Below are 12,360 nucleotides of genomic sequence, written 5' to 3' on the forward strand. Positions count from 1 at the left end.
TCTTTCCTATTGTTCTCCAATAATGACTCTGCATTTTCCACGTGAAGAAAGTTTATGATGAAATCTAATGCTTCTTGCTTATCGAACATTGTCGACTCCTAGTGGCAATGACACCGGTTAGATTTCACAATGATGGAATCTGAAAATAAAATAAGATCAGTGAGCAAAGTCTAGCAAGCCCCGAATAGAAGAATGTCATAAATAAGGAAGAAAAGATAAAAAATAAAGAAATTTGAAGCTAATATTCCAAATCATTTGATAAAATGAGGATCAAAGACTAAAACAAATGATTCGAGTGTCCCGATAGCTCAGTTGGTATAGCACTCGCTTCATATCCAAAGGGACCAAGATCGTCCCGTACCCAGCTGTACAATGAGTACCTGGCTGTTAGCAGCATTGCCTCTGTCGGGAAATTGTAATATTGCCTTACAGGCATCATGGTTTTTTTGTTGTTGGCTGAAGAATGGTTTTGAGCCCATAACATTCTATATTTGATATTTTGTTCTTTTTTGAAGCTTGTTAAATTCATTTTTTTTTTTTTTTGTTTCCTACTTTTTACAATAAAAGCCACAAAATCACAAGAAGACTTTATTCTCTTCATATAGACTTATGATTTCGGACTTGTCTTTTGATCTCTTCTTCCTGTTTATTCTAATGAATGTATTTTTAAGACTGTCAAGAAAAGGAAATTGAAGGCCTTGTGTAGGCAGTGCTTACTGTGCTTCTATTGAGCTTTTATATAGCGCAATATCCACTAAAAGTGCTTAAAGCGCTTTACAAGGGCTCCCTGGCCAACAGCAGCACTTAACACGTAGGACAAGACACGACGCCTGTTAGGCGATATTACAATTTTTTTCAGACAGAGACAACACTGTTAATGGCCAGGTACTCATTTTACACCCGAGTACGTGAGAGAATGTGAGTAAAGAGCCTTTTCCAAGGACTCAACTATGCGCTGAGCGAGGCTCGAACCCAGGACCTTCTGATCCAAAAGCGAGTGTCATACCACTAGACCACATAGCCGCTGCTTTTATGGACAGCGTGTCCCTGATAGTATTTTCCACTTCTCTCCTGATTTGTTGACACGTTCAAAATCTCAATTCTAAGTCACACAAAATGTTTCAATTCAATCATTCCTCATTTTCTTTCCTTCTCAAACTAAAACTCTCTCATTCAACTTCAAGCCATTCGACAACACGCCATTTTAAACAGAAAATACAGTGTTGTGTTCAGTGAGGGGACAAAGACTAATTTTCAGAGACAGGAGAGCATCTTCTACTACTGCGAATAGTGATTCAGCCACGAAATCACTATTCACAGTACTACTGCGAATATAAGCATTTCGTTCCCTGAATGATGAATTTGAAGGAGTTGAAGATTTTGGTTTGATTGGAAGAACCAAAGAACCAATGCGCCAACAAAGCTCTGATTGTGATGGTAAGAGGATTTGCATTCACATGGAAGCAACCACTCGCATACTACGTGTCTAATGGACCAACTAAAACCCAGGTCCTTCAAACAAACATTTGACAGACATCATCATCAGGATGAGAGAGTTAGGCTTGATTCTCGGACCAACTAAAACCCAGGTCCTTCAAACAAACATTTGACAGACATCATCATCAGGATGAGAGAGTTAGGCTTGATTCTCGGACCAACTAAAACCCAGGTCCTTCAAACAAACATTTGACAGACATCATCATCAGGATGAGAGAGTTAGGCTTGATTCTCGGACCAACTAAAACCCAGGTCCTTCAAACAAACATTTGACAGACATCATCATCAGGATGAGAGAGTTAGGCTTGATTCTCGAAGTGTCGATCGGGGATCAAGGCAATAACAATAACAATCAAGCGGTTGTTATGAAATTAGATTAAAAATTTTTTTAAATAAAAAATTGAGCTTTATATAGCGCAATATCCACTAAATGTGCTCAAAGCGCTTTACAAAGGTTCCCTGACCAACAGCAACATTTAACATATTATAGAACGGGACAATACCCCTGTCAGGCGATATTACAATTTTTCGGACAAATACAACGCTGTTAACGGCCAGGTACTCATTTTACACATGAGTACGGTGAGAGAATGTGAGTAAAGAGCCTTTTCCAAGGACTCAGCTATGCGCCGAGTGCGAGGCTCGATCCCAGGACCTTCCAATCCGAAAGCGAGTGTCATACCACTAGACTACATAGCCGCACAGATATAAATAGGGACAAGCTATATTTACTCATCAATGATGAAAAGCTATTTGTAATGTTTGACCCCATACATTTGGTGAAAAGCATTAGAAATATACTTAAAAAGAGTGAATTTGCAATCTCATGGAATCATATCCAGATGTTCTACGAGAAGGATTTAAGGCTTCCAATCTGAATGGCCCCAAAACTAACCAAGAGTTAATGTTGAAAACCATGACTTCCTTTCTAACTAAGGCAGACTTCTGTGTTCTGATATAAGGTACTTTGGTCAACGTCCATTTGGCACTCCAGCAGTGAGCTGATAAATGGCCTTGTAGTATCTGTGAACCAATTTTTTGGACTTTTGAGTGATGGGTCTCAGAAAAAGTTCCATATATAGATTTTTTGTTTGTGGATAATAGATGCTAATAATTTGTCTTATGTTTTTCAGGAGGAAATTCTCTATCATTTGGTATTGTTTATGTTTAAATCAATTCCAATTTAGTATAACATTTTGATTGTGGATAAAATAGGGTATAATTTAGCAAAAGTCCAGTGATGCTCTTGAATTAACACCTTAACTTTTTAATAAAATTAAAGTCATGGCGAAACTGTATACCGCATCCCTGAAATTCGTTCCAGCAAAATCCTTCCTTAAATCTTAGCGGCAATTTTAGGCCAGTTTTGAAATCCAAATGGTGGTTACTACCGGAAATTCAACAGTTTCAGGTCACAAAGTCCGTCAGTAAATAACAAGGCTGTCATTATCCCCAGACACCTGTCTGGGGATTTCGTTATCCCCAGACACAGTTTTGAAACTCCGCTCTTTTAAACAATTATCCACATTCCAGAATATGGAATGTTTCCAAATGCACATAGAAATAAGGAAAGTTAATAAAATATCTATAAAAACATAAAATTAACCAACATTAAATCAGTTGTTACTACATATATACACAATATGCGTCAACTTCGAAGTGGGTGTCATGGCCGAATGGTTTAGTCATCTGCCCTGGAAGTTTTACCAGAATCGACGTTGCGGGTTCAAATCCTGGTTCCACCACTTTCTTTTTTTTTTTTTTTAATTCCATCTTCTTTTTACAGAACGTTGCAAGGGACAAATGTCCATCCATCCTCCCCCCCCCACCCCCCACCCACCTCTTTTTTTTTAACTCTCTCTCTCTCTCTCTTGGTTCCTTTCTAGTTTCTAGCAAATTGTCATATTCGCCCCCACTCTGATCTCAAAAAGTGTCTAAAAAGAATAAATAATTAAAAAGCAAACAAACAGAAATATACAGACAGTGACCAAATGGTCAGATAGAGGAGAAAAAAAAACAAACAATAATTTTTTTTAAAAATAAAAACAATTTTAAGAAATTCATGCTCAGAAACGGAACAAAAGGCCAAACAAAAAGGAGAAAAGAATAGACTCGCTCAAAAAAAAAAAGAGAGAAAAAAGAGGTGGGGGGAGGATGGATTAAACATTTATCCCTTGCAACGTTCTGTAAAAAGAAGACGGAATTTTTAAAAGATAAATAAATAAATAAAAAAGTGGCGGAACCAGAATTCGAACCCACAACGATGATTCTGGTAACACTTCCAGGGCAGACGACAAAGGCTGTCATGTCATTATTCCCAGATGCCTGTCTGGGGATAATAAAAATTCGTTATCCCCAGACAGATGTCTGGGGATAACCAATTTTTGTTATCCCCAGACACCTGTCTGAGGATACTATCCCCAGACGCATGTAGCAAGTGAGCAGAAAGATTTTATGCAAAATGCCAAACTAGGCGTGAATAATACCAAAGATTCTGGAAAAAATACTAGTGGTTGTGTCCCAAAACAGTTAATATATCAAGTGATATTTAACACAAGATGAAAGTAAATAGTGATGAAATGTCAAATCCAGCTCTTTTAAAAAAAATATTTTAAAGCAAATGGATCAATGAAATTTCTTTTGTTACTTTGATCTGAAAACGTCAAACTGGCAATTCGACTTTTTTATTTTCAACCAGGAAGAAAGTTGTTAATCATCAAATCTGTTCATAGTCCACCAACCATTTAAATTTTCATTACCAACCTACCTGTTAACTTTATTGATCATCTCTTGTTTCTATAATTTGCTCATTCTGGCCACAATTTTGGGGACGACCGGGAATAATTTTTATGTCGCGGACGAATTCCTAGGCCATGGTGTTGTTCGCCCCAAAGCCCAAAACCCACACCTGTTATCTTCCTGTCTGCTTCGCACAAGACAATACAATTTAGTATCACACGTCCACAAAACTAGATCCAACAACATATTTTTATTCGAATCAGAGATGAAAATAACTACCAAAACAAGGAAGCAAAAATGGTGGAAATATGTTTAGCTCATATATGAATTTAAAATATTCCGATAGCGGTGTGGATAGGCAGCTTAGTGGGTAAGGCTGTGGCGACCAGTTATGTCGGTGCTTCGCACGAACATTTGTCTTACATTTTAAGCACTACGACGCACTTCTATTGTATTCAATGTTTACTTCCGTTTTCTTAGTCTTGTACGGTTCGTCCTCTGATCCATACAATCAATCCAAGTTCTATCCACTATTAAACGTTAGCAATAATCTATACACGGATTTTGTTATTACTTTATTGTATCATTACTGACTATTTCTACATTGGTGACCCCGACGCGAATACGTAAAATGGCTCAACCAGATCTCTCACAACAAGTCGCGAATTTGACAGGCCAACTACAGGTTCTTGCTGCTTCCACCAACTTCCGTGAACAACAAATCAACTCTGTCTCCATCAAGCTCCCGGAATTCTGGACTAAATCACCGGAGGTTTGGTTTGCAAGAGTGGAGGCACAGTTCAACACCAAGAAAATAACTCAGGATCAGACAAGGTACGACTATGTTGTCAGTTCTCTTGACATAAATACTGCAGAAGAAATTCAGTCACTGCTAGTAAACCCACCACATCTTGATAAATATGGCAGCTTAAAAAAAGCCTTGATCAAGACCTTCGGCAAATCCCAGACCCAGAAAGACACAGAACTCCTTAATCTTAATGGTCTTGGTGACAAACGCCCAACTGCTCTACGCACAAGATAAATGCACTGAATGATGACCCTGTCACTCTGAAACGTGCATTATTTCTCATGAACCTTCCCCCGGACATTCGAGGCATTTTAGCCGGGCACAATCTTACAGACACAGAAGAATTGGCTGAGGCAGCTGACAGGATCTGGGAGACACGCATGTCCGGTGTGCAACATATTTCCTCATCACCATTCCTGACTTACCCTCAGCAGGATGTAACAACCACACGACCACAGTCAGAGGAGACTGTTGCTGCAATTAAGACAGTCCGCCAACGTGGACAGCCTCTTCAACATAGCATGCCCAACTCTATTTGCTATTATCATCAACGATTTGGACCAGACGCCCGTCGCTGCCAAGATGGTTGTAAATTTTCCAGTTTACTCAAACTCAAAGGAAACAAACAAAACTTGCCTTCTTCGGGAAACGCTTCGGCTGGCCGATGAACGTGGAATCGGTCAGCAATCCAAATTCAAACACGTTTTCCATTTATGATAGACGTTTGGGACAATCTTTCTTGATCGATACTGGTGCTGATGTTTCTGTATACCCCGCCTCAACTCAAGACCGCAGAACATTAACACCTTCTATTACACTCTCTGCTGCAAACGGAACATCAATCAAAACCTGGGGTAAACGCACCATCACTTTAGAAATAAAATTTAATCAAGTCCTCAATCACGAATTTTACCTGGCAGATGTGACACGTCCCATCCTGGGTGCGGATTTCTTTGTTTCTAACGCCCTGATAATTGATCTAAAAGGAAAACGACTCTTGTCTATGGACAACATTTCTGTTCCACTTAAATATACTAATTCACCCATAAGCCTTGCCGGCCTCTCAGTGCACCCAAGTACTGCATACTCTGACCTCCTTCAACAGTTTCCAGACCTTGTCATTCCCCAGTTTAACTCATCTCGCAACAAACACGGCGTGGAGCATCACATAATCACCAATGGGCCACCCGTCCACGCTCGAGCGCGCCGTCTCAATCCAGAAAAACTGACTGCAGCAAAGGCTGAATTCTTCAAGATGGAGCAGATGGGAATCATCCGTCGCTCTAAATCAGCATGGGCATCCCCTCTACATGTAGTTTCCAAATCGGATGGCCAACTGAGGCCTTGCGGTGACTACAGACACCTCAATGTTGTGACCAAAGATGATCGGTATCCTCTACCTCATATTCACGACTTCAATAGCCGCCTTTCTGGATGCAACACCTTTTCCAAGATCGACCTGATTAGGGGCTATCATCAAATTCCCATGACAGAGTCGTCAATTCCAAAAACAGCAATCATTACGCCATTTGGGTTGTGGGAATTCGTGCGGATGCCATTTGGCTTGAAGAACGCTGCCCAAGCATTTCAAAGACTCATGGATGGCATTTTGAGAGACATACCTTTCGCTTTCGTCTATGTTGACGACATTTTGGTTGCCAGTCATTCACATAAAGAACATATTGAACACTTACGGGAACTTTTTCAACTCCTCTCTACAAACGGACTTGTGATCAACAAGGCGAAATGCGTTTTCGGTGTTAGCGAGTTGGATTTTCTTGGCCACCGTGTGACTGCTGAAGGGATTCTTCCACTACCGGACAGGGTGGCCTCTCTTCGTGACAGTGCCCCTCCCACTGACCGTGCCGGCCTTCAGCGATTCCTTGGCTTGCTAAACTATTACCACAGATTTATCCCACACGTGGCAGACTTCCTTGCCCCACTACAGTAGAACTCGGAAATAGCGAGTTCGACGGGTCCACTCCTGATTACTCGCTATTTCCGAGTTCTCGCTATTCCCGAGTTGCCAGGAAAGGGTATAATATTGCTGGTTATTCCCCTCAGTGTGTAATTCGAGTAAAAGCCGTCGCCCCTATTTCAATTTCTTCACAGAAGTGGCAGAATGCTTGTTTTTTTGTTGTTTTTTTGTGTTTTTTTTTTTTTCAAGTAAAATCATGACTAGAAAAAAAACAAGAACATAGAAGTGTGTGTGTGTGTGTGTGTGTGTGTGTGTGTGTGTGTGTGTGTGTGCGCGCGAGTGTTTGTATGCACTCGGCATGTTTGATGAGGTAAGCAAGCGCATCACTCAATCACTGACCCGAAATATTATGGTTCCACACTCCCCTCTCTCGCTGATCGTGTCGTTCGTTAACGATGCTACCCGCTGACCGATGCTGCGAAGTGAGGCATGTTGACATGTGCTTACCTCGCGCGTCGCGTGGCACCACATTGGGTGAATAATTGACCCCCAGCCCCAATACACACATACACACACAAACCCAACCCCCACCCAAATTTGTTTCACCTATTATGTACTACTACAGACTAGGCTACTATGAAATATAGGCTAAAAATATTTAAATTGCCATTGTCTCTTGTTTTGCTTTACTTCGTTCGCAGTCCTAGGCTGGGGCAGGAAATGCTCGTTATTTCCGAGTTGACCTCTTTTTCATACTCGCTACTTTCATGCTAATTTTATTGACTCAAATAAGGGAAAAAAACGGGGATTTAGATTTTACTCGCTATTTCCGAGTTCTCGCTATTTCCGAGTACGTTACTTTCATGTTCTACTGTACATTCTCAGGCAAGTGGCAAAGGACAATCCATCGTGTGGTCTGATGACTGCAATACGGCGTTTGAAAAGGCCAAGGAGGCTTTGAAACACGCTGTTCTCCTTCACCATCCCCTACCAAATGCCCCAACAAGTCTTACAGTTGACGCTTCCAACTCAGCTGTCGGTGCACAACTTGAACAAAAGCAAGGTCATAACTGGGTCCCGCTTGCCTTCTTTTCTAGGAAGCTCTCAGCCACAGAAAAAAAATACAGTGCGTTTGACCGCGAACTGCTCGCCGCTTACAGCGCTGTCAAACACTTCAGGCATTTCCTGATTCACAGACCACAAACCACTTGTCTCCGCTCTCATCAGTCAAACTGACCGCTCGCCTCGACAAACAAGACACTTGTCTTACATCGCCGAATTCACCACTGATATTCAGCATATCACAGGTCAATTTAACGTGGTAGCTGATGCCTTCTCGCGTTTTAATATTATGACGCCCACAGACTCAGGCATCTGTTCCATTACTGATTTTACTAAACTTGCATATGACCAGGTTCACTCACAGGAAATGGAATCTTATCGCAAATCTACCACAGGTCTTACACTTGAGAACATTCCATTTGGTTCATCCACAGTCTTGTGTGACACTTCAACAGGCGCAACACGCCCCATTCTTCCAACGTCATGGACTCGACAAATTTTTGACCAGATTCACGGTCTCTCCCACGCCGGCGCACGGCCCACACAAGGCGCCATCAGTCAACGTTTCGTTTGGCATGGGATGAAAAGAGACATATGTAAATGGTGTAAAGAGTGTCATCATTGTCAATCTTCCAAAGTGCATAGGCACACCCGAGCACCACTTGTCGACCGGCCACTACCAACGAATCGATTTAGTAGCCTCCATGTTGATCTCGTTGGACCACTACCCATCAGCCAAGGTATGACTTACTTGTTTACAGTCATCGATCGCTTCACGAGGTGGCCAGAGGCAATTCCTCTTCCAGATGCTCATGCTTCTACCTGTGCTCAAGCTTTGATACACCATTGGATTTCCCGATTTGGTGTTCCTGAAAACATTACTTCCGACCGTGGCGCACAATTCACATCGGCACTTTGGACAGAGTGCAACAGGGCATCAACGTCAACCGAACAACCGCATATCACCCTCAAGCAAATGGGATGATTGAACGATTCCATCGCCAACTGAAGGCAGCACTGAAAGCCCGGACCACAGGCACAAACTGGTATTCGGAGATACCCATTGTGTTGCTGGGATTCGTACATCCTGGCGAGAGGACTCTGGCTGTTCCCCCGCTGATTTAGTCTACGGTTCAACCCTTCGTCTTCCAGGAGAGTTTTTGTCGTCGACTGGTCCTGAAACATCTACACCAAAGTCAGAATTCGTTCAGCGGCTACAAAACACAATACGTTCCATGAAACCACCACCCCCCAAGTTTCACGGCCAACAGTCCACATATGTGCCATCCAACCTGGCATCTACTGGTTACGTTTATGTGAGAATTGACTCGCACAGACATCCGCTCCAGCGTCCATACGACGGCCCTTATCGGATTATTGACAAAAGGGACAAATATTTCATTTTGGACATGAAAGGTCGCTCTGAAAAGATTTCCATCGATCGACTAAAAACTGCACACCTCTCACACTCAGACACTAACATCAGCCACACAACAGCCAACCCAAAACCATTGACATTACCTCATTCAGATGACACGCAACTGAAACGCGTGAATTCGACCCCTGTCACGGGACGCCTGGCGACAACAACTCGATCAGGTCGAGAATCTCGGCTACCACCAAGATTCCGCTGAACAACTGTTGCGCCCCGCTGGGGGAGGGGTAGTGTGGCGACCAGTTATGTCAGTGCTTCGCACGAACATTTGTCTTACATTTTAAGCACTACGACGCACTTCTATTGTATTCAATGTTTACTTCCGTTTTCTTAGTCTTGTACGGTTCGTCCTCTGATCCATACAATCAATCCAAGTTCTATCCACTATTAAACGTTAGCAATAATCTATACACGGATTTTGTTATTACTTTATTGTATCATTACTGACTATTTCTACAAGGCCACCTTTCATTTTACTCCTTTTAGCTGCACAGATTCGACCCAGTCGCGACTTTACTTTTCTTTCTTTCTTCCCAATTGATTTTCATTGTTTTCACTTTTGTTCCGAGTTCCGAGCAAAGAGTTTTTTTTTAATCAGTTGAATTTTTTATTTCTCCGATATTATTTCATTATTTAATTTGCTCTAGATCTATTATTGTTTTTTTTTTTTTTTGTTTTGGTCAATGATAATAATAATAATAATAATAATAATAATTGTAATATTTGTTATTATTATTATTACTATTACCATCATAATCATTATTATATTATTATCAATAATAGTATTATTTTTATTATTGATACTCTTATTATCATACTATTACTATTATTATTATTATTATTATTATTATTATTATTATTATCATTATTATTATTGTTATTATTATTATTATTATTATTATTATTATTATTATTATTATTATTATTATTATTATTATTATTATTATTATTGTTAACACTATTCCCTGCTCCGAGGGAAATCTCTCTTTTTCTTTTTTTTTTTTATATTTTGACCTAAACCTTAGAGTTTTTTGTTTGCTAAACCTTTATGTAAATGTTCCGTTTCTGAGCATGAATTTCTTAAATTGTTTTTATTATAAAAACAATTATTGTTTTTATTTTTAAAACAATTATTGTTTCTTTTTTCTCCTCTAATTGACCATTTGGTCGCTCTCTGAATATTTCTGTTTGTTTGCTTTTTAATTATTTATTCTTTTTAGACACTATTTGAGATCGGAGTGGGGACGAATATATTTGCTAGAAACTAGAAAAAAACAAGAGAGAGAGAGAGAGAGAGAGAGAGAGAGAGAGAGAGAGAGAGAGAGATTAATAATAAAAAAGAGGTGGGGGGGGGGGGGAGGATGGATGGGACATTTATCCCTTTCAACGTTCTGTAAAAAGAAGACGGAATTTTTAAAAAATAAAAAAAAGAAAAAAAAAAGTGACGTTGCCAGGATTCGAACCAACAACGTCGATTATGGTCAAACTTCCAGGGCAGACGACTAAACCATTCGGCCATGACACCCACTTCGAAGTCGACGCATATTGTGTATATGTAGTAACAACTGATTTTAATGTTGGTTAATTTTATGTTTTTATAGATATTTTATTAACTTTCCTTATTTCTATGTGCATCTGGAAGCATTCCATATTCTGGAATGTGGATAATTGTTTAAAAGAGCGGAGTTTCAAATGTGCGTCTGGGGATAATGAAAATTCGTTATCCCCAGACAGGTGTCTGGGGATAATCACAGCGGACGACAAAACAATTCGGCCATGACACCCACTTCGAAGTCGACGCATATTGTGTAATGAAGTAACTGATTTTATGTTGGTTAATTTTATGTTTTTATAGATATTTTATTCACTTTTCTTATTTCTATGTGCATTTGGAAACATTCCATATTCTGGAATGTGGATAATTGTTAATAAGTTAATAATAATCACAGCGAAATAACAAAGGAAAATAGAAAGATCTATCTAGCTATCTAGATAGTATTCAGTATGACCCCGGAAATTTCCGCTCTTTGACATTGATTATTGATCCCTTCTACTCTTCTAGCTAAACTTCATTGGAAAAGTATGATCGTGAAAACTTTTCTCATCAGAGTCAAATTATGCTCACAGTTGGATCATGAAAGAGACACTGTTTTTTTTTTAAATCAAAAGCAAATCATTTATGAAATGAGGAACGGCTCTTCAATTCTCAATCTCAGCCTCAGCTAACGGTAAGTGTAACTGAACTTGATTGTAACGGACTTCACACTGGTTGGCACCTTGCCTTCAGCGAGGAAAAGCTGGTGCTTGTCTCCCTGTTTGTAAAAATGTTATCCAACAAGCCTGATACCTAATTCAAAATTCTATAAAGCTCATCGTCCAACTGGTTTTGTCTTACCTTGCCAAAAATCAAGCGATTATTTGATTAATATCTCACTTGTCTTGTGACGAAGTTTGGTTGGAATGGGATTGTTATTAAGGGAGGGCATCCGGATCACCAAAAGGTCACCGATGCTTTTGGTTTTGAGAAGTCCCCGACCTCGACTTAGTTCTCATGCTTTTCTCGTCTCGAGAATCTTGGTCATCGATGCTTCTCGTATTGAGTCCCGCGCGAGCGACGCACGCGTTACTAACAATGTGTACTATCTGCATTGTTCACCCCTCTCTCGTCGGCGATGATTTCAGCGAAGCTCGAGACTGTTTTGCGTCTCGATGCTTTTTTGAGTCTCGAGACTCAAAAAAGTCTCGAGCATCGCTCTAGTCATCGGTGCTTTCATTCAATACCTGTCATTGGTATTTGGGTATTGACGTTATATCATATTCTAAACAGCTAACAAAACACAAACGTCGTAAATAGATCAAAATGGTTATAGGTATCAATGTTTTATTATTATACAAAGTGAA

The 12,360-nt window shown here is 40.1% G+C and overlaps 3 protein-coding genes across 5 annotated transcripts in view; 2 read left to right on the top strand and 1 right to left on the bottom strand.

Moving 5' to 3' along the window:
• LOC144980285 (uncharacterized) overlaps positions 1 to 11,957 on the bottom strand; it is a 23,195-nt gene extending 11,238 nt beyond the window's left edge. The window contains exons 1-3 of one of the 3 annotated variants that reach the window (XM_078927926.1): positions 11,855 to 11,940; positions 2,393 to 2,520; positions 1 to 139 (exon numbers count right to left, since the gene is read on the bottom strand). The exon at positions 1 to 139 is cut by the window's left edge and continues 84 nt beyond it. In XM_078927926.1, the coding sequence (XP_078784052.1) occupies positions 1 to 89 (89 nt within the window). In that variant the 5' untranslated portion in view covers positions 90 to 139; positions 2,393 to 2,520; positions 11,855 to 11,940. Of the gene's footprint in view, positions 140 to 2,392; positions 2,521 to 11,735; positions 11,805 to 11,854 lie in introns of those variants that run through there. The other 2 variants (XM_078927925.1, XM_078927927.1) reach the window with 2 other exon arrangements.
• Positions 4,868 to 5,278, top strand: LOC144979251 (uncharacterized). Its single transcript, XM_078925862.1, has one exon. The coding sequence runs from the start codon at positions 4,868 to 4,870 to the stop codon at positions 5,276 to 5,278; it is 411 nt and encodes a 136-aa protein (XP_078781988.1).
• LOC144979252 (uncharacterized) lies at positions 8,314 to 9,658 on the top strand. Its single transcript, XM_078925863.1, has 2 exons — positions 8,314 to 8,764; positions 9,036 to 9,658. The coding sequence occupies exons 1-2, from the start codon at positions 8,314 to 8,316 to the stop codon at positions 9,656 to 9,658; spliced, it is 1,074 nt and encodes a 357-aa protein (XP_078781989.1).
• Positions 11,958 to 12,360: the final 403 nt, after the last annotated feature.

Source organism: Berghia stephanieae, chromosome 9, assembly GCF_034508935.2.
Source record: "Berghia stephanieae isolate SIO BIC M18660-M18661 chromosome 9, UCSD_Bste_1.3, whole genome shotgun sequence".
In the NCBI taxonomy this organism is placed as follows: domain Eukaryota; kingdom Metazoa; phylum Mollusca; class Gastropoda; order Nudibranchia; family Aeolidiidae; genus Berghia; species Berghia stephanieae.

Coding starts and splice junctions, on each gene's coding strand:
- LOC144979251 (XM_078925862.1), top strand. CDS start 4,868: ATGGCTCAACCAGATCTCTCACAACAAGTCGCGAATTTGACAGGCCAA.
- LOC144979252 (XM_078925863.1), top strand. CDS start 8,314: ATGACGCCCACAGACTCAGGCATCTGTTCCATTACTGATTTTACTAAA. Junction 8,765..9,035: donor ACCACTACCCATCAGCCAAG/GTATGACTTACT, acceptor CGCCAACTGAAG/GCAGCACTGAAAGCCCGGAC.